The 21702-nt window shown below is 39.6% G+C and overlaps 2 protein-coding genes across 3 annotated transcripts in view; both read right to left on the bottom strand.

Annotated features, from left to right (window-relative positions):
- LOC140924635 (NLR family CARD domain-containing protein 4-like) overlaps window positions 1-21702 on the bottom strand; it is a 388290-nt gene that overhangs the window by 288495 nt on the left and 78093 nt on the right. The window lies entirely within an intron of this gene.
- Window positions 1891-21702, bottom strand: part of LOC140925039 (NLR family CARD domain-containing protein 4-like) — a 93805-nt gene continuing 73993 nt past the window's right edge. Inside the window, exons 3-5 of the mRNA XM_073374999.1 lie at window positions 17118-17174; window positions 13279-16085; window positions 1891-2916 (exon numbers count right to left, since the gene is read on the bottom strand). Of these exons, the coding sequence (XP_073231100.1) occupies window positions 2830-2916; window positions 13279-16085; window positions 17118-17174 (2951 nt within the window). The 3' untranslated portion in view covers window positions 1891-2829. The remainder of the gene's footprint in view (window positions 2917-13278; window positions 16086-17117; window positions 17175-21702) is intronic.

The raw sequence follows: 21702 nt of genomic DNA, 5'->3' as shown, positions 1-21702 counted from the left end.
ACTGTTATTAGTCACTGCTAATGAACAGTACAGACAACAAATTTACTCTGAACCTGAATTAAGAAAGTAGTTGTACATTCTTGCGAATCTAAACTTGCAGGTAGAAAATATAACCTCATCTGCATCACTTGAAGAAAAACTTACATTATTTAAAATGTTGCATTATGAATACGTCACCATATATACGTAAATTATGTACAGTTTAAACCGCAGGTTCATCGTATTGTACAATGTTATTTTGTTTGCCAGTTCATGGAATCCACATTTTCTTGACACTGTTACAGATAAAATCACTCTGTACTTGAAAGCGTGTGTACTGTACTAGCGAGACAGATCAACAAAACGTACGACCACAGAAATACAGTAGAACCTCCAGAACTCGAATAACTCAAATTCCCCGCTAAATTTCCTTTCCCTTGATCAGAATTTCACTGAAATTTACCCCGATATCTCGAGTTCTCCGCTAACTCGAACCGCTTTTCGTTTCCCTTCAGAGTTCGAGTTACCGGGATTCTACTGTATCAACAAATACATTGAACTGTTATTAGTCACTGCTAATGAACAGTTGATAAGGTCGTGTTCATAAGCTCATGTTCATCATATTGTACAATACCGATTTGTTTGCGAGTTCATTACAAAAATTAGAATTTCTGTAGAAACTGTTAAAACTGCTTTGTACTTGGAAGCCTGTATCTTGCCAAGTGAAACGGCTTACTAAAAGGGAAGAACGGGGTAATATCACCAAACACACTGGACTGTTATTAGTCACTGCTAATAAACAGCCAACTGCACCAGGTAATACAAGGGTAAGACTCACTATGGGTACCCTGGGGACCTCACACTGGACTGTTATTAGTCACTGCTAATAAACAGCCAACTGCACCAGGTAATACAAGGGTAAGACTCACTATAGGTACCTAGGGACGTCACACTGGACTGTTATTAGTCACTGCTAATAAACAGCCAACTGCACCAGGTAATACAAGGGTAAGACTCACTATGGGTACCCTAGGGACGTCGTTTTGGTCGCGCGTTTTCCATCAAATCGTCGGTTGTTGCTGCAAAAACTTCACGGAATAGCTAGCACGAGCCGAAAACTATGCATAATTAAGTTTTGAACCACAGTATCGGAAACAGCAAAGTTAACTTTTCTTGAGTTCAGTCGAGTACGTTTTTAGTGTAGAGAGTTTTATAAGAAAATAAATCTAAGCACCTCTATGTTGAGTTACAAACCAGGAGTCCATTTCTTTTGCAGGTTCACGGGGGGGGGGGGGGGGGGGGAACCCCACATAAAAGTGACTGGGATGCTGGTCGTTTCGCTTAGGGATAGGAATTGCAAATTTTGATCTCCCTTGGGGTGGCCAGAACGAAAAGACAATATTTTTTCCATACAGATATCAGTTAGGGCAAGATGGGTCCATTCTCTTAGGGCTGTGCGTAGAGAAATATCTAAATAAAAAAGCCAAACACCACCACACTTTGTTGAAGTACATTCTCCTTTAGCGCTTCAATTCTAATATTCCGACGAGCAATCCCATCCCTATTATATGGGAGTCACCTCCCCCACACCAGCCGGCTGGTATTCAGTAAACGTCAGAGTGCGATACTTAAACGTTTCGTTTAATATATTTCTTTTTCCCCAGAATTCACTTTCTTCAGAAACGATTGTACGATCTAGGACGCGAGGTGGTGTCGAAGCCTCACTAGTCCTTACTTAAACGTTTCTTCAAACAAATGAACACAGTAAACCCTCTTCGGCTGACAATTCGTTGATCTCAAGCGCCATTACTGAAAATTCTACTCTGTTCTCATTGGATGAAAAGCCCTGAAAATCTGACACGCTGTGACCCAGGCCTCACATGAGTGATGGACTCTTCAGATTGACGGACTCCTGGTTTAACCCATGATGGTTACATGGCGCATGCAGTGTGTACGCTAAGAAGTACAAAAATCTCTTGGTCTACTTCGACGCAATTTGGGTATCCCTGTGCTTTGGGTAACTCCGTATACAAATCCCTCGTGATGTGGGTTTTTTCATTATTTCAGGTCAGAGTTGCGAGTATACCCTAGTACTTAATCCATGATACTAACATCCCTTGTGATTTGGGTCGATGTTTCGAAGGCACCATCTTTGGCAGCGTAACCTTGCGTAACCTGGGTTCCAAGCGTGAACCGTGCAAACACCGTGCCCGCCCGGATCATGCCTGCCACTCAAGCTACTCGCAGAATTTTGTACCTTGGACAGGAATTCCGACAAATAAAATGGCCTCGTGTGATTGTTTAAAGATTGCCTTCTGTGATCAGTTTGCACACAAAAAGAAACTGCATGCATACGTAAAATTTTGCATGTATAAGAGAAACGTTTTCATGGCTGGTGGTTTTTGTTTATGTGATCACCAACGATCGAACTGGCCAGTTCCTTTTAAAACACGACTTCCAGTCTAACTATGTCTTGATAATCTTTTAGAGCACTGGTGGTCGACCGCTGTAAAATAAAACTACGATTCCATTCCACTATTTTTAAGGACATCGCAACGAACTGAAATAACGAACGAGCGCGGGTGTTCAACCAGGATACTTAAATCTGGCAAACAACCAAAATGCGAGACACTTAGATAAGGGTGACACCAAAATATTAAGGGGTATCCGAAATGCGAAGATGCTTAAATTAGGGGGATACCTAAAATGCGGGGATACCTTAATTCGTGGGATATCAAAGGGATGTATTAAAATACAGGGATACCTAAATGATTGTCGCACAGGTGGTAGTGGTTCATTTAGTGTCCAGGTCTGTTCGTGCTTTTGGTGTGGTGAGCAGGTTTCCGTTGTTTACTCTTTATAAAATGTGACTCCCTTTTTTTGTTGTTCTGCCTTTGTAAGCATGCGATACTTAACCGGGCTCATCTTGTTATGGATCTAATAAAGAAGACAAACACCAACAGATTAAAAATAACGTAGAGTTAGTTCGTTAGTGATGGTGAACATGGTAGCCATGATTGCTTTGCGAAAAAAATGGTGTCTCTCTAATTCGCTACCAACCTCAGCATGATTGAAAAAGTCACCACTTTAACGAAACGCACTCGTGTAATCGTCTTTAGAAGGAAAACTGTGTAAACAGAGAAATTCCTCGTTTTGTCTAACCTGCGATCAGGAGTTTTCTTTTTCGAGGAAAGTCCTTTTCCCCTCGCCTCCAAAGTAAAAGAGAGAGAGAAAGGCTCTTTTTGCAAAGTAGAGAATGCGATGAAAAAGTCGTAAGCTTCGCCAGTCCGCCTTATTTCATTAAATGTGCATGTATTTTGCACGGAAGTACCGTAAAACCTCAATACAACGAACCTCTATATAACGAAGTTCTCCGTATGACCAACGATTTTCTTTACCCAGTATTAGCAAAATAGATGAAAAAGAACCTCGACATAACGAAACCTCGTTATAACGAACAAATTTTGCCAGTCCCTTGGTCCTTCGTTATGTCGAGGTTCCACTGTACTAATAGGGTCGTCAGTAGTAATGCGCCAGCAAAGATAAGCCCCGTTAGTGTCTAGCAAGGTCTAGCTAGGTCTAGTCTATGACGTCACCGATTGTTATAACCTGGGGAAAAAGTGGATTTCCTTTATTAATATGTATAAGTGTCTTCCTGCATACTAATTTGGATTTTCTGCATACTAATTAAGTGTCTTCCTGCATACTTATTCGGTATAGGTTTACTAATAAGCGTCACTCTATACTACAATAGGAACAATAGGCTTGCCTAGACTTGCCCGGTCTCTTTTAACCCTGATTGGCTCATGTAGAATCTATTCTGTCTTCAAAATAAAAGCGGGCTCTCCGTTCAGCATATTACTCTTGCAATCGCTTTGCTAAGGAAAAAAAGTCTTACTATCACCAGTATTCTTTAAAACATTGCTCCAAAGTCGAATTGAGCTGTAAACGCTGTATTTCAAGTTTGTCTGACTATTACAGAACGTTTTCTCCTTGCTATCTCGAGGAAATGAAAGTCTTGTCATTTTCACGCACGGTTAATCAGTTAATTATGCGAGTTCGCAAGCCCAAAGTTGAATACAAATTAGCTCTACAGGAAAAACCTTAAGGGAGCACCTTGACGTATTATTAGTAATGGTAACAGGACTGAGTGGAGTCCAATTCGGTCTGTAATCATACGAGTGATTAACAAAATTGGAGTATGATTACAGACCAAATGGGACGACACGAAGTTCTGTTACCAATTAATCATAACTTTAACAAAATTTGTGATATATCAGGCTCTTTTTTTAATCAAAAGACAAGAAATTCCGAGATTTTTTTTGCTAGCAGTGAAAAAAAAAAGCCATTTAAGCGCGCGCGTGATGGCGCGTACTGTCCAATTACTTAGGCATGACGCGTAGTGTCCTATTTGACTGTCCTATTAAGGCTGAAATCAGGGCAGTTGATAGCCAATCAGATTTAAGGATTTTGTTATAGTTATGATTATAAAACAAATAACTTAACAAGGATCAATTAAAACACGCGACTCATAATTGCTAACAATAAAACCAGACAAAAGATACAGTTTTAAAAACTTTATTAAAAACACAAAAAGAGTCAAAAACACAGCGATAATTAATTAATCTTCATCTTCGTTCTCCTCTGTAGAAGGGGAATAGAAATTTGTTTCCAACGTCTTCGCGTTTTTGTGTAACTGCTCCGCAATCGTGACATCGAAGAAAGCCCTCTTTCATGTAATGTCTCCCCTCGGGAATCTGGGGATCGCATATAGGACAAATCTTGTAGTAATCGTGCCAAAAGCTTTTAGGACATTTCATGATCAATGTCCCGTACACATTAGAGTTCTCGCAGTGTTCACAGGGACGTTTAGAGTGAAAGGTGGTGGACGTTTCAGGGCTACTACTTTCTGTTTCCTGACTGTCGTTTTCAGTGTCGTTGTCGCTCTCTTGGGTGTCTTCCGCTTCAACGCCATTCTCAGAAGCCAGTTCCTCCTCCTCCTCCTCCTGATTTTCAATATCCGATGAACTCTCCTCATTATTACTCTCGTTATCGGAAATATTTTCTACATTTTGGTGGCCTTTTTCCTTTTCTATTAAATCACTTAACAACTTTTTGTTCTTGATTAAACCTTTATCGATTCCTAACTCTGCAAGTCCATCTAGAAACGTATTCAGTGCACGAGGCTTGGTAACCTCATTGTTATGAGGGAGTAACAAATACTCAACTAGCTCAGCGATGTTTGTGACGGGAATAGTGCGTTTATTTGGAAGTTATTGTCCACTGGGGGTCCAGAAAAGAATATCTTTGGACGCAGCCATACTATGCAGCAAATCAGAAGCACGCTTTTCCGGCACTGCTCGGGAAAGATGACTTAAAACATCTTTTATTCTCGGTTCTTCTTTTATTCTTGGTTCTTCATCCTCGCTTTCATGACCAGAACTTTCGCTCTCTTCATGTTCACCCTCGTGTTCTTCTTCTCCAACCAAATCTATCTTTCTCTTCATTTTTGATGAGTACCCGTGACAGAATTAGGTTCGAATGATCCACCTAGCGATGCGTCACCTCTTTTATAGCATTAGAAATCCTAAGCTTGAAACAACAGGGGCTAATACATCTTCAATAAAACCACTACCCTCTTGTACAAGGACTCGCTTCTTTGTTTTGTAAGGGACATTTGGTCTGGCCAGGTGAAGTAAAGCATCCTTATGTGGCAGCAATATCCGCTTATTTTCTTCGGAGATAGGAATGTGTCCCATGAGTATATTGTATAAGACTTGGACATGTAGATGTTGTGGAGTAGCTGTCTTTAAAAGAAACTGGCGCTGATAAGCAGGACAATCAGCTAACAGCTGAAGAAAACCACGATTGTTGTTCACTACACGAGACATTGCTTCAAAGTGAACTAAAGATGGCAGTTGGCAGTCTTTTATAGAATCTCGTGGAGAAAAAAAATGAAACGAGTGGGCGAAGGATAGAAAACAATAGAATGAGGGGGAGGAGGAGGAGGAAAAACAATAGAAATGAGGAGGAGGAGGAGGAGGAGGAGGAAGAGGAGGAGGAAAGAAACAATAGAAATGTGGTGGTGGTGGTAGTGGTGGTTTTAGGGGAGGAAAACAATAGAATTTTGTGGCCTGAAGACCTATATAAATGCGCAACATTCTACCTCTTTCTCAGTCTACATTTTGCTCCTGAGGAGTTGACATGAGTTGCCTCTGTTCTGTCTGCGAAAAATCCTTTAGTAGAAAAAATAATATGCAAAGGCACGTGATGTCTAAACACCGCAATGTTGGTCTCACCACATTTCAAACAGTTCCAATATTTTCACAGAAATGTCAGCGGTTTCGCTTCGAGCACCCTTTCACGTCCATGATTGCCGGAATGACCGGGTCCGGAAAGAACGGCCTGGGTTCGATCGCTATTGCAACAAGCTTCAGAGACCATTTACCATCCCCCGGAGAGGATCGTTTGGTGTTATGCACAATGGCAGCCTGCGTATACACAAATGTTAGTCGCCATGCCAAACATTGAATTTGTCAAGGGAATTCCTACGGCTTTGGAGCAGAATTCCTATTTTGACGTGAACAAACGGAATTTGATCGTGTTTGATCATCAGATGATTGACGCCAGTAAAGACAAGCGAATTGTGAACCTCTTTACTCGTGGTTCTCATCATCGCAATCTGAGCGTGATTTATATCGTGCAGAATCTATTTCATCAGGGGAAAGGTAGCCGCAGCATAAGCCTAAACAGCCATTATCTGGTGTTATTCAAGAATCCACGAGACAAATTGCAAATCCTGACTCTGGCGAAGCAAATGTATCCCGGGAAGACTGATTTCTTTTTAAATCAGTACGAAGAGGCTGTAAAAAGACCTTTTGGTTATCTTCTGATTGATCTGAAAACTACTACCCAAGATAATTGTCGGTTGCGAACAAACGTCCTGCCCAGTGAAGAAGGCTTTAACCAAGCAGGGTTTCAAGAAAATATTCCACAAGAGCTTCTAAAATATCTGAAGCAGCAAACTCTTTCGCCTGTCGCGCTTCTTCCAGCTATGCAAGAAATACAAGGCAACATGGATGACGTGCTTTCTCGAAACGATCTTCAGGACGATGAAAAAGCTAAACGATACCTTCAGTTGCAAAACAGATACCTGGCTTTTAAAGAACAATTAAATAGAAGAACACGACCGGAAGAAATAATCAGCACTGTTCCAGACTTAACATCAAATAAACAAGATTCTTCGACAGCAACGACAGCATTCTCGACTCCCCTCAACCCCTTTAATGTAACACCTGAATTAACAGAAGCGGCTATCTCTCAAAAACCTGGCAAAAAAAGCCTCACCCCCCCCCCCCCCACCACCCTTAAATCCTGCTTTCCTGACCCCTCTTCCCACAGTAGAAACCCCATCACCACAAGGCCCGAAGCGCAAAAGGCGTCGGATTCAATTTCTAAATTATTTGGATGATCATAAATCTCATGGCAAACAGCTGAAGAAACGTCGGCATAAGAAATTCAAACCTTACAAGTACTCCATGGGTGAAGAAGATGAAGATTAATTAATTTTCATTCCTTACAAATCGCTGTGTATTTGACTCTTCTTGTTTTTAATAAAGTTTTTTAAAACGTTATCTCTCCTGTGTTTTTATTGCTAGCAATCATGAGTCGCGTGTTTAAATTGATCCTTGTTAAGTTATTTGTTTTATAATAATACGTCAAGGTTGCTCCCTTGAGGTTTTTCCTGTAGACCTAATTTGTATTCAACTTTGGGCTTGTGAACTCGCATAATTAACTGATTAACAGCGCGTGAAAATGACAAGACTTCAATAGTTTCTCATTTCCTCGAGATAGAAAGGAGAAAACAGTTCTGTAATAGTCAGACAAACTTGAAATAAAGCGTTTTCAGCTCCAATTTGTGTATGTCTAGGCAAGCCTATTTATTCCTATTGTAGTAGAGTGACGCTTATTAGTAAACCTATCCACTTCATTATATATGGAGGAAGACACTTAATTAGTATGCAGGAAATCCAAATTAGTATGCAGGAAGACACTTATACATATTAATAAAGGGAATCCACTTTTTCCCCAGGTTATAACAATCGGTGACGTCATAGACTAGACCTAGCTAGACCTTGCTAGACACTAACGGGGCTTATCTTTGCTGAAGCATTACTACTGTCGTCACTTGTTTCCATCCGCCAAACTGACATTTTCCTCTCAGTGGCTCTTACAAGACATTTCACTTTTCTTACATGAAATTTCTGTTCATAAAAGTCTAATTCAAGATGGCACGAGTAGAATTCGATACCGGAACATCGGCTCTGCAGTGCAACACTTTGACCCCTACACCACTAAGGATTTGCTAACAATGGACGGTCTGATTTAAATATATATAGCAACATCCCTAACCCTAACCCTTACTTTGTGTACGAATCATTAATCTTTCAACGTCAGTTTGGCGAATGGAAATAAGTGTTGACCTACTAATAGACCTTATTCACGATGCCTCCCACTTTTGCGAGCGCTTAAGGACTGATGGGATAAAAGGGATGTCAGGTGGTTTCTCAGTGGGCGAACAAGGGATAAATTTTCCAATACAAGAAATCGCGGTCGAGTTTGTTTTTTCTTGAGAACAGAAAATGAACAACTTTTTACATTAAAGACGAGAATTGCAAATTATGGGTGGAAGTGATCATTGTTACTTTTTTTAATACAGTAGCGACCGTAGATGTCCCCACAGCAAGCAATAATGACTTTAATTTTGTTGAAACTCAAACCGTACATTTTGCATGACTATTAAATCGTCGTTTCGTTTTGAGAGAATAAACTAAGTAGACCGCGATTTCTTCCATTGACAAATTTACTTGTTTTTTGTTTACCCTCTGAAAAACCATGTGACATTGCCTTTATCCCATCAATGCTAAAGCGCCTGCAAAGATGGCGGGTATCGTGAATAATGTCTACTGAGGACACAGTTCTTATGTCTCCTACTGGAGACGGGACTGACAGTTCTAAGTCCCTGAAGCAACTCAGGACAAAGGCAGTACCTTCACTGCTTAGTTGTTTTAAGTATCAGTACAGTCACGGTAATCAAACCCGCGACTAAAGTGCTCTACGGTAAAGCGATCTACCTATTTTCCATAGAGCATTAAAAAAAAAACAAACAAACAAAAAACATTAATTAAGGCAAAACCACCACAACATGCCAATTGTTGGCTTGAAATACACTGTACAGTGCAGTACATTGGTTGAAAGTTAAGCAAACGTGTTCCTCGCTTTACAAGTAAAATTAGCTGCTCAAGTTTGTTGTTCCCACCTTTACTAAAAAATTTTTGGAGTCTACTGAAGGTGAGGTAAATTCTGCCAAGCTAAATTTACAAATCCTGCGAAAATACAAAAATAGATAGTTTATTTTGGAATGTTATGAAAATAATGTCTAACAGTTATTCACTCAAATTTTGATATTTTATAAGTAAATACTTCGCCGAGTAAATCCCTCAGCAAATGTACTGCTTTAAAAACTTTCCGCCATTGTTGATAAACTGAGCGAAAAAATCATTTGATCTCACGAAATAAGGGACATGAAGTGTAAGAATCTACAGTAATTCTTAAAAGTGTTGCTAGTTCCTCTACTAGCAGCTTTACTAATACAGGGGTGATTAAAACTGCAAAGCTAAGGGAAGAAACGTATGTAAAAAAGGTTTCCCCAGTGATTTAAACGATCCTGTACCTGTAGCATATTTTTAAGAGTACATTTGCACAGCTGCCAAGTGATTGTTCTCCTTTCTCTTCCTTCGACAGTACGTAAGTAATCAGAATTAGAATTGCCTGCCGTTTGCTGTCATTTTTATCCAACGCATAGTTACGCGTCATCCCGAGATTTAACGCCAAAGACCATGCTTAGCTGTAACCACAGGCAGACCATCCGAACTGTTAGAGGGATCGTGGTCACGCGAGACATGAGTTCCCATACATTTACTGTATTTCGTAACGCCCGCACTTGGCTTGATTTAAGTGATCGGTAGAAATGCTTCATAAAACACAGAATTTGGCACCTTTTGATCTCAAACGTTGATATGATGCAAGGCAAATGAATAAAGATAACTTAACATATGTTTTTAGTGTCATGTTCTGCGATTTTGTGGAGTTTTCAGTCGTTTGAAACTGACATTCCCGACTAATACATAAACATAGGCACGGTTAACATGCATAAGCTATTTTGAATGCTTCAGTGTAACCGTATCAACAATCTACTGTTTTAATCCTAAATTAAGACTATGTTTTGTGCGAAATTGGGTATTTGTTTGTGTCAACTAGCTTCTTCCGATTTTATTCCCTAACGCTACTGTTTCTACTTAAGTTACGCATCTTTACTAAATAAAATACGTTTCAATAACTATAATGCTTAGTATGCAGGAAGCACTCATTATTCTTTTTTTTTTGCCGGAACGAAAAAGGTCTGTTGAACTTTGTAAGCGAGAGAATAATATTTTTAAAGCTTGCTTACAGGATTAACATTACTCGGTACAGCTTTTAAAAAAATAAGCTGCCTTTCAAACTTGTAAAACCACATTTTGTAGGCCGCGTACTTTCGAATTAAAGTCCATATCTAAATATCAATTATTGCTTCACTGGAAGAGCTTTCAAAATATACGATCTTTTATACTCTACCTTGAAGCAGGTGAAACACAACTCATAAATACGTGCGTCAGTACCGTTCGCGATAGCCGAATTCGGTCACAAATGTCTTGAAGCAGCATCCACACTAAAATATGAACCCTTAAACAGCTGCATTACTGTTCACAGCGTTTGAATCATGAAGATATTTTATGAAATGCTTCCAAACACCTGTACCCGTAATAAAAGACGAAAAAATTGTGAAGGATCAAGATGGCGGTCTCAAAGTGCCCTTGTTCGACCTTTACCAATGCCATGTTTAGTAGATGCCAAGATCTCATTGGTTCCTAAGCATTAACTCATAGTACCTTCAACCTTATTGGCTCTTGCAACAAACATCCCAACATACAAAGCCACAAAGATACATACGCTTACACCACTGGCATATGAGCTATTTTTTTCAAAATAGCTCAAAAAATAGCTCAATAAAACCTTTTATTATGTATTATATATTTCTGCGCATGCCCGAACTTCGCAAGCTAACATTTTGCATCTGGATAAGAAGGCCACGAAGTGTACGACTCGTAAACGGCTTTGTGGTAAGTTTTAGCTCTTTATAGCACGACAGTGGCCAGAAAACCACTCGACTAGCTTCAAAACGTGTTTTTCGGCAAAATCGCCAGGGGTGAATGGGTTAATTTTCACGAAATTCTTCAGGGGTAAACCCATATTCTTTAGGGCCGAGTTGTTCAAAGCTGGATTAAGATGACCCAGGGTTAGTGCGAGACGTGAATTCAGATTTGAAAACTTAAAAAGAATTTCATTGTTAATTCTCTTTGTCTACAAGTTGATGATTGGAAGCTTTCAAAATGCTTTAGAACACAAGAAAAAGAAACCCGGGTTAAATTTAACCCCGGATTAAGCGCTAATCGGCCTTTGAACAACTGGGCCCAGGGGTATGACCCAATTCTTCAGGGGTAAACCCAATTTTAGCCAATCTTCAGGGGTAAGAAGAAAAGGTAAGTCCTCAACCAAGGGGGGGGGGGGGGAGGGGAGGGGGGATGGGGGGTAAATGCTATAGCCCAATGCGCCTAAGTTAACCGCGCTGGCGACCAAGATTCAAAAGTTAGTCGCCACGTTCGCGACCAGAACTCTTCAGGTTCCTTATATCCTACTTTTATGTATTGTGCGATTAAATAAAGCTTGAAGGTAGATGAATCGGTATGAACGACCAAGGTTTGTAGCAAACTCGTCACGAACTCTACGAAGTGAACAGGTCAACGTCCGCCATCTTGGATTTTCCAAAAGTGACGTTGTATATTGTGGATTGAAATGTTCCTTTTGCTAAAAGGGCATATCGCGGGCTCACAACATTCCGTGCTCTTTCGATTCCACGTGCTTTCACGTGCTCTCACTTAGGTTTCTTATGGAGTGAATTCCAGTGTTTCATTTGTTAGCAGAAATTGCAGTTAGTGTTGTTAGTAAGGTACATGTAATGCTGGAACACTAAATCCATTAAGCAATGGCTTAGAAATAAAACAGCATTGAATATAGTTCAGATAACTCGGGTAGATGCTGAAACAAACAAAAAAGGATCTGTTTATTTCATTCTAGCAGTTGCTGGAAAAACGCAACTTGTTACTATTTTGTATTTGTAGTAAAGTAATGTTCCTATACGTTTGTTTACCAAGGAGCCTCTGACTTGGATATGTTTTTATGATTACTCATCCCGATCAAGTCGTTACGTACTGACTTTTTCAACCTTGGCTACTACATGAATTAGATTTTGTAAGCGAGACAAGAAATAACTACCGCAAATTTTTTGATATATTTAGTGAGATTTGACAAGTTAATATTTATGAAAGGGACATGTCTGAATTTTTCCGTTTGTGATGGCAGGTCGCATATTATGTTGTCCAGTAAGATATTTCTTAAGTTCATATAAGAAACAATAGTTTAGGGAATTGTCAACTTAAGTTTCTGAAATTCAGTTGGAGAGATTTTTATGATTTTAGGCTGACTTCCTGGCATACATGTATTTGTGGCTGATATTACAGTGGACACGTAATATATATGCTAGTCTTTTAGATCAGCGGACATCCCATGATCATCAAATTGGATGGTCTGTGATGGAAAACAGAATAAATCCAACAAATGATAAACTTACTATAAAAGTTTGGTAATGTTAGTTTCTTTTTCTTCTTGATTAAGTACATAACCAGAATTGTTTGCTATTCTTTAGAGATGTGAAAAAAAAAAACGTTCAGGTATTCCTAAAGCTAGAAAACCTTGCAATTTGGCGTTATTATATAATACGTTTGTCATATAGCTTTTTTTTTGTTTCTGGAAAAAAAAATTGGCTACTAACTTTTTGGACTTGGCGACCACTTTGGAAAATTTAGGAGCCAGATGTCTCCTTGAGAAAAAAGTTAATTTCGTGCACTGCTACGGGACATCTAAAGACAGACAAAATACACTGGCAATTGTTGTCACGACTGCACCACTATTCGACAAGTTTTCTTTTATGTGTCTTTTGTAATTTTAGTATGAATGAGAATGGGAAGCGACACAGTCCCTTTGAAGAACGGTTTTTTTTTTGTCTACATGTAAGTTCCTGGGTATTACGAGCATTAATAACTCGAAAACAAAATAAATGCAAAGTACAAAAGAGAAACTTACATGATAATCTGACTCCAAGAGTATTTCCCTCGTATTTGCTAAAAGAAAGAGCTCAAAGGTATCCGTCCATGTCAGTTGAACCATACGGAGACTGAGAAAAAAACGTTCTCCCCAAACTGGATTTCTCAGCAGCTGAGGAGCATTACTACTACTGAAACACTTGATCAGTTCACTTACACCGCTGCCCAGTGGATTTTTGTCAAGCTCCAGGGATTTCAGTTCTGGAACGTAGACAAGTCCATGCGCTAAAGCTGTGACTTCCTCTTCACCCATCTGTGTATCAGCCAGGTAAAGCTTTTTGAGTTGAGGTACACTTTGCAGGTGTTTGGCAAGCTCACTTATCCCGTGACCGAGTGGGTTTTTTGTTAAGTCAAATTCACCCAGCCGAGTCACATACTTTAAACTATGGGCTAAAGCTGTGACTTCCTCTCCACCCGTCTGTGTATCAGCCAGATAAAGCCCTTTCAGATGAGGTACACTGTGCAGGTGTTTGGCAAGCTCACTTATCCCGTGACACAGTGGGTTTATTGATAAGTTAAGTTTACTCAGCTGAGTCACAGGCTTTAAATTATGGGATAAAGCTGTGACTTCCTCTTCACCCATCTGTGTATCATTCAGTTGCAGCTCTTCCAGTTGAGGTACATTGTGCAGGTGTTTAGCAAGTTGACTTATCCCGTGACCGAGTGGGTTATGTGATAACCTCAGTAATCGTAACTTATTAACATACTTTAAACCAGTGGCAAGTGATTGACACTCTTGATTCCCCATACCAACACCACTTAAAACAAGCTCAGATAGTCGAATTAAATGGCGGAGACTAGCACTATTAAGAATACTGAGAAGTACACTTGTTGTATTCGAAACTTTTATCTCTCTCAAATATGATAGAGAGTGTATTGGAGTCTGGTGAGATGTTTCCTCCGTTAAATCCAATGAGCTGCAAACATCGTGATTCTGTGACACGTGATCAGGCTCTTGAAAAGAAGACTTTGGTGCTGATATTAATGATATAGTAAGTAGTTCAACGAGTTTCAGACGATAGGTAAGTGTCAATGAATCAAGGCGAGTTAAATAGAACACAAATTGCTTTCCAACTTTCTTCACGAAAAATTCGTCAGGTTGTAGAGCGTAGTTCTTATTGACAGATTTTGCATCACCATCACACGTTAAAACGACGGTGTCCAAATCGCATATGACAGAGTACATTTTATCACTCACACCTAGTGCAAACTTACGTAAAGGTGTAAAAAATACATAATCTGGCTTAAGGAAACTTGTTGATCTCAAGCAATGTTCTCTAGCAACTGCAGGCAGGTGGCGGTAAAGATCTATTATTATAACACTGTTAACGCTTTGTAGAAAAGAAGGATAGACAGCTTGCCTTTCTGATGCGGGGCAGGAAAGGAACAATTCGAGACTGATATCATAAAACGCTCTTTGTTCTTCAGTGAGCTCCTCAATAGAGGGGTTTTCACAGAAGTTGTAATCTGTCAGACCGCCAGTTTCTCCTATCATCTTCAGAAGGCGAAAAACAGCAACGGTAGCTTCTGATGACATCTCAGACACAAATTTGAAAACTTCAAGCAGCTCCTTGAAACGTTTAAATGAGTCGACTTTAGAAAGAGAGTTGAAGGGTTCCTTGGCATTTTTTAAATCACGAACTAAAAACAGGGCGGAAAGAAATTCTTGCACCGATTTATGAAGAAAGAACGCCAGTTTCTCAGGATGAGGAGAGTCTGAAAGATTAGAAGTCTGTATAAAGCCCAAATCGATAAACTTCTCAAGGAATAACCGAATGTCCTGAGGCAAGTTGCTAAGCTTGAAATAAAGACAGTCATTTAATAGTGCCTGCCAGGCAAGTTCCCCTAACTTTACGAGGTCCTCTCTGTATTCATCCATGCTTTTACGTGTCTCATCTGATGTTTTGGCGGTAACGTGATCAAGGAGCGTCTGGCAAAATTTGCAATACAGGTCTGAGCGGGATGTTAATGGTCCTTGACATTTCTTCCAGCTTAGAACCAACATTAACAGCAGAAGAGGTATTTCCGCCAAGTCCCACAGGTCGCGTTCATTTAAAAAATCTATGAACTCGACCACTTTTGTTTGGTCACGAAGAAACTTAAGAGCAAATGTTTCAACTTGCCACTGATCAAACCCATTAACTTCAAACTGAGCATGACTTCCTGGTCTTAACTCATCTTTTTTCCGAGGTCGGGTCGTCACAAGAAGAGTGCAATCTCTCAATTGACTGCCTTTCCAAATTAGATGAACTGGCGATGATTTTTCGGCACTGTATTCATCATAGCCGTCTAAAATAAGTAGGACTTTCTCTTGGTTACCTCGAATGTAATCATACAACTGACTAAATACCACAGAGTCATCGGCAGACAATAGTTCGGCCTTTTCTAGCATGGCACAGAAGTCTTTCGTGTTGCAGACATCTCGCAGCTTGATTAAAAGTACAACAGCAAACTTCGTTAGGATTTCTTTATTACCGCGTGACCAGTCCACGGCGAGTTTCTTTGTCAATGTCGACTTTCCTATTCCTGGCCTCCCATACACTAAAATTCTCTTAGGAATTAGATGATGACCACGGCTTGCGAATAGCTCACTGTAATCTTGAAGCCTTTCTTTTGTTGTTCCAGCAAGTTTTCGGTCATCTCTTAGCAGTGTTAACTGTACATACACCTCATCAATGTCCATGGTATTATCCCGGTCCCAAGGAGTAATCATTAACTGGCTCGCGGTACTGGTGTAAAATGAGCAAAGCTGATTTTGACTCCACTCCAAAAAAGCAGTTGCAGCATCTGTTTATATAAAAAAGTAAATTTATTTAAGATTAAATCCTCCCAAACGCATTGAGCAGTGGAAAGTTAATTGTACAAGTCTTATGGTAGCACTGAAAATGGTAGTTTTTCTATTACGGCCATTTACATCTAAGCGTGAAATAAAAATAGAGCCACATCTCAGGTTAACACTGGAGCAAAATTCTTTATGCGTTAAGCTTATTGCCAAGTCTTACACGGTTTTTTAAACAACCTTCTGTCGCGAGGCTGACTTGTTGATCAATTTTTGAGATAATTATAGATTTCAAAACTTTTATACTACAGTTAGTTTACATTATACTGGCCTCCCGGTCTTTTTTGGTATCAAAAAAATTAAAATGTCATGATTATTTTAACAAGTTCAATGACGTTAACCATGGCTTTGGAAGCTGTGTTGTTCAGTGTTGTTTTGTTGTTGTTTTGCACTGTAAATCCGTTGCTCAGGCTAAGGGTGGGAAAACCTTACTAATTTAACAAATAAGCTAAAGAACAGGGCGCAAATAGCAGCTAATTAGACAAGAGAACTTAATAGAGGAAGAGGGAAGAGGGCCTTTTTTTTTAATTAAATAGAACACAGGTACTGTAAACGTTCTGATTAGCACCCGTCTTCAAATAAGTGCCCCCCCCCCCCACCCAGTACAAAATAATTTTGCCCAATTATTAGCTAATGTACACGACACTCCTGATATGACAGTTCCAGAAACATAAACCATGACAAGAAAAAACAAACAAAAAAATTATAACCAACAACAAGAGGAAGGGAAAATGAACGGAAAATATATCTTAAACTCGTAACATGTTGGATTGTACATGTACAATGTAGCATTAAACATTAAGGCCCAGTCCACACGAATCTGGATATTTCTGAAACTGAACATTTTCTTTATCACAAAACGGCCTTCCCTATACACTAAACCAGTGAATCCGCTCACTCATCTGCGTCCTATTCGTGCAAAAAATTTGTGGTTTCAAAAAATATTTGGATTCGTGTGGACTGGAGCCATAAATCGGTACCTGAAGGACTTGGTAACTGTTCCTTTGATCTGCTGTCTGAGGTCTGCTCTGATATATCTTCAACAAAAAGAGATCTCCTACTTACATTCAAGAAATCTACTAAAAATAACTGCTACTTATAATTTCACTAGAAGTGCATATCAAGACAAGTGTAGTTTTAACACTTAGGGTGCGTTTGATTGGGAAATCCAGACTTCGGAGCTTGCAATCAAACGCGAAATCCGAAAACGGATTTCATCTCTGAGAAATCCGTCCTCAGGGTGAATCTGGATTTCATGGGTTTCCTTTCTACTGTTGATTGGGAAATCTGAAAAAAAATTTGCAAAACTATTCTTGTGAACAGCGGTCTTCTTTTGGCTAATTATTATGCATGCACGTGCAAGACCACTGTTCTTAATGACAGTTTGTCAAATCCTTTTTCGGATTTCCCAATCGAACGGTACAAAGGAAATCCAAAAACAGATATCTCAAACCCAAAATCTCAAGATTTTAAGATCTAAATCCAGATTTCCCAATCGAAAGCACCCTTAAAAAAAGAAATGTGGTCAGCTCAATACGACTGCTGGAAAAAACAAAAACAAAAACAAAAACAGACTCATCAGAGAACACTTGGTGGTGGTTGTTAAACCTAAAAAAGTTCTTCTAACCTATACCTTATTTCACAACAAAATGCACAACTTTTTTTGTTCAGTTACTCTCACTTATATTCAAGAAATCTACTAGAAATAACTGCTACTAATAACATCATTAAAAGTGCATAATATCAGGACTAGTGCAGTTTTAACACTTAAAACAAGAAATATAGCTATGTGGTCAGCTCAATACGACTGCTGGAAAAAACAGACTCATCAGCTAAGAACACTTGGTGGCGGTTGTTAAACCTAAGAAGGTTCTTCTAATCTAAACCCTATTTCACACAAAATCCTCCACTTTTTTGTTCAGTTACATGACAGTACTTCAATCTCTTTTTGGTTAAAAATGACAAGGGAGCTTAATGCCATAGAGCTTACTATGGCATCAAGGAAGTACATTCTAATACATCACTAGTTTCTGTAACACAAAACGCCCAAAAAACAAAACATTATGAAAAATATTTACTTTGGTAGTGAGGCCATGAATGAAAAACACAGGGCTCACTCAAAATGTGTGCAACAAGAGATGCTGCCATCACACTGGCACAGGAAGACCAACTCTCTGAAGGCAACTGAGAACCATCTGCGTAATCAGCTATCCCTTTCACAATTAACCACTCAATATGACAGTCAAATGCTGCTGTAAACACTCCTATAGAACAACAAAGAAAATGACACTTGAGCTGAAGACAGTCCTACATCAATATCCAGTAGTTTACATTATTTTGCAAGTCAAACTTTCCGTAAAAATGCAAAATATTTAAAAGCTAACTGGAGTTGGAAGATGGATGAAAAATGAGGAAGGTGTGAACTGTGGAAATATTTACAGCCTCCTTCCCAGTTGTGTTTGTTTGGATTGCGGTTATGGACAGCTTGCACCTTAATCACTGGCGGACATGCTTCAGGCAGGTATTAGGACTTCGATCTATACATCCTCAGTGGTAAGTTGCTTTTCTTCAGCTTTTATTGCGAGCAAGTTTGGGGTTGGTGCTTAATGCCCTTGGTGAAACCAGGTCCTGTGACTCCAATGTTCGGGGTCCCTGTTTTTTCTTCAAGCATCTGTAGTCTGGTTTGGGTGGGCGCCACTCCCAGGGTTGCCATGAATACATACCTTCAAGGCTCACTTATGGCTCCCTTCCATTTCACCATAAGTCCTCCCCACACCCACCTATTGTCACTGGGTTTAAATGTGGCTAAATGTAAAGTAGGTGAGGCTAAACATGAGACAATGCTGGCCAGCGGTCTCCATTACTAATTATATATGGGGCAGTCTTGGGCTTTAGCATATTTTACAGTACTTTCCCTGAAGTCAATTATTTTGCTCATGATACTTTTGCATGCAGTAGCTTTACATGTAGCTCAGTTTTTGCTCCCAGCCTTCCCTTCCCTTTGGATGTTTTTGGTAAGTATATGAGCATTTCTCCACTGAAGATCTCAGTGTGATGGTGCCTGAAGGGTGCTGCTCACAGGGTTGTCATGGTTACCTCCTAGGTTTGCTTGGGGCTCCCTTCAGTTTCACCAGGCACCTTCTTCACACCTTTATGTATGTTTTGTCAATGGGTTTAATTTGCAGATATTATCACTGTCATTATAACAGCAATCTAAGAAAATGCAAATTAACCTGAAAACAAAAGGCAGCTAGGGAGGGATAAGAATAAGAGGGAATTTGGAACCCATGGCCTCTGCATTAGCATGACGAAAAAGCTCTAACAACTGACAATGAAGACCCATACATTGGGAGCAGGAACATCTTTACAGCAATATTATTATTAAAATCAAACAAGCAAACAGTCGGAACAATGCCTTAAACTAAACACTGAATTAAAAGCAACATACACATCTACAGAGTTTAAAAGAGTCCTGACCACATATACTTGCTAAAGCTAGCTGCATACAAAGTGAACTAACCTTCTCCTTCATTTTCTATTGCCATTGCCTGAGGATTGGTTTCAGCAAGTTGATCCCGCCGCCACTCAGCTCTGACTTGTTCCGGACCACTCAGAAATTCAGCATCAGTATAAACTTGAATTTGCTGTGCTTCAAGGTTCTTCAAAGGTGCTTGCCACCCATCAATCATCAGTGCAATTCTTAATGACATTCAGAAAGCGTCTGCTCACGTAACTTCTCATGCCAGTTGACTGCTTTTGATTGTTGGTCACTACTTTCGATGCATATGTTGCTAATTTGGCAGACACAACAACATCTCCTAACTTGGATTTTGCAGGGTTCAGGCCACTGCATGTACCTACGGAAATAACTGCTTTGGGTCTTAGCACCGAGGCAGCATTCTTTACAGATACAAGAGCACCACCGGGACCAATACCATTTCTGTAGCATCTTAATAAAGCAACTTTCAACTCCTCTTGACTTTCACCCACATCAGAAAAGTAAACATATCCAAGATCATCAAACCAACATCTATAGGGGTTTTTAAGCTCACTATAGCAAGCTAAGAACTCACAGTTTGTAACTGTAAGTAACAGAATATCAACAGGCAGATCAGCATCTTTTGAAGGTTTGGTCATTGTCTTAATATCAGTGAAGGAGAGAAGAACTTTATTAAGCTCAGGTGGGTCCCCAACATGGTTCCTTGCATCACTTGAAGAATTCTTGGATGAAGAATGTAGACCAGTGGTAAGCTGGGGTGTATCATCATCACTGCACTCTGATGCCCTCTGATCAGGAGAGTCCCCAAAGTGGTTCCTTTCATTGCTTGAAGAACTCTTGGATGAAGAATGGAGGCCAGTTGTCAGCTGGGGTGGTTCACAGGCCACTGATGCCCTCTGACCAGGAGAGTCCCCAATGTGGTTCCTTTCATTGTTTAAAGAATTCTTAGATGAAGAATAGAGACCAGTGATAAGCTGGGGTGTATCACCATCACTGCACTCTGTTGCCCTCTGATCAGGAGAGTCCACAACGTGGTTCCTTTCATAGTTAAAAGAATTCTTGGATGAAGAATGGAGATCAGTGATAGGCTGGGGTGTATCACCATCACGGCACTCTGATGCCCTCTGACCAGAAGAGTCCCCAAAGTGGTTCCTTTCATTGCTTGTAGCAATGGCTTTGGAAGAACCGCAGCCCATCATGCACTGCCCTTTGATGAACTAGTTGTATCTTGTGAAGATTTTGACATCTTGGATCCTAAAAAAAAATTACTAAAATGCTTAACTGATATAGTACATTACTTATATCATGGACTGTGGGGGTGAGGAAGGGGGACGCATCCAAATTGATGATTGGTCCATTTCGATCCTATATCTAAAGGTGAGCCTTAAAACAACTATCTTTACAAAACTGCACTTAAACACAGACTTCTCATGTGAAGTTAATCAGATCCACTTTCTTCAAAAAGCATTTTGGATGTGATTTTGCAGGAATTAGCCTGACTGCAACTCAATTTATATTTTTTGTATGCATGTGGATGTGACAGACATTATACATGTAATTTGCCATCAATCAAGCAAAAAAACAGAATAGTGAAAATTTAACTTAAGAAGCAGAAGGTATACAAAAACAGCAATTCAGAAAAATTATCTTGAGCTTTTATTCTGCAGTTATGTTTTCCCTTAATTTTGTGGTTGAAAGTTTGACTTGTTTATGGTATGTTCTTGCTGAAATGGCATCATTGGCATTGATTCCATTAACACTATGCTCATGCAGGAAGATAAAGAACAAATCGTAAGATTGTACATTGAGGTAAATTGACAAACACAACTTTATCTGTTTCATTTAAGGGTTTTGCAGTTTATGGTACTTTATAGGTTTATGTTGCAATATTTTAGGCTGATTTCCAGGAAATGAGCCAATGTTCTTTCCCCGAAAAGAGGGCTGGATGCATGGGTTTGTTAATGTTGATTTCCACCAATTAGATCGCTGCCTGCTAAAATTAAATTGAGCCAACAGCATAAATCGAGGAGCCCCAGAAAAACAAATTTAATTTGTTTTTCTGGGGC

This window comes from Porites lutea, chromosome 14, assembly GCF_958299795.1.
Source record: "Porites lutea chromosome 14, jaPorLute2.1, whole genome shotgun sequence".
NCBI lineage: Eukaryota > Metazoa > Cnidaria > Anthozoa > Scleractinia > Poritidae > Porites > Porites lutea.
This window is presented reverse-complemented; position numbering and strand designations above follow the sequence as displayed.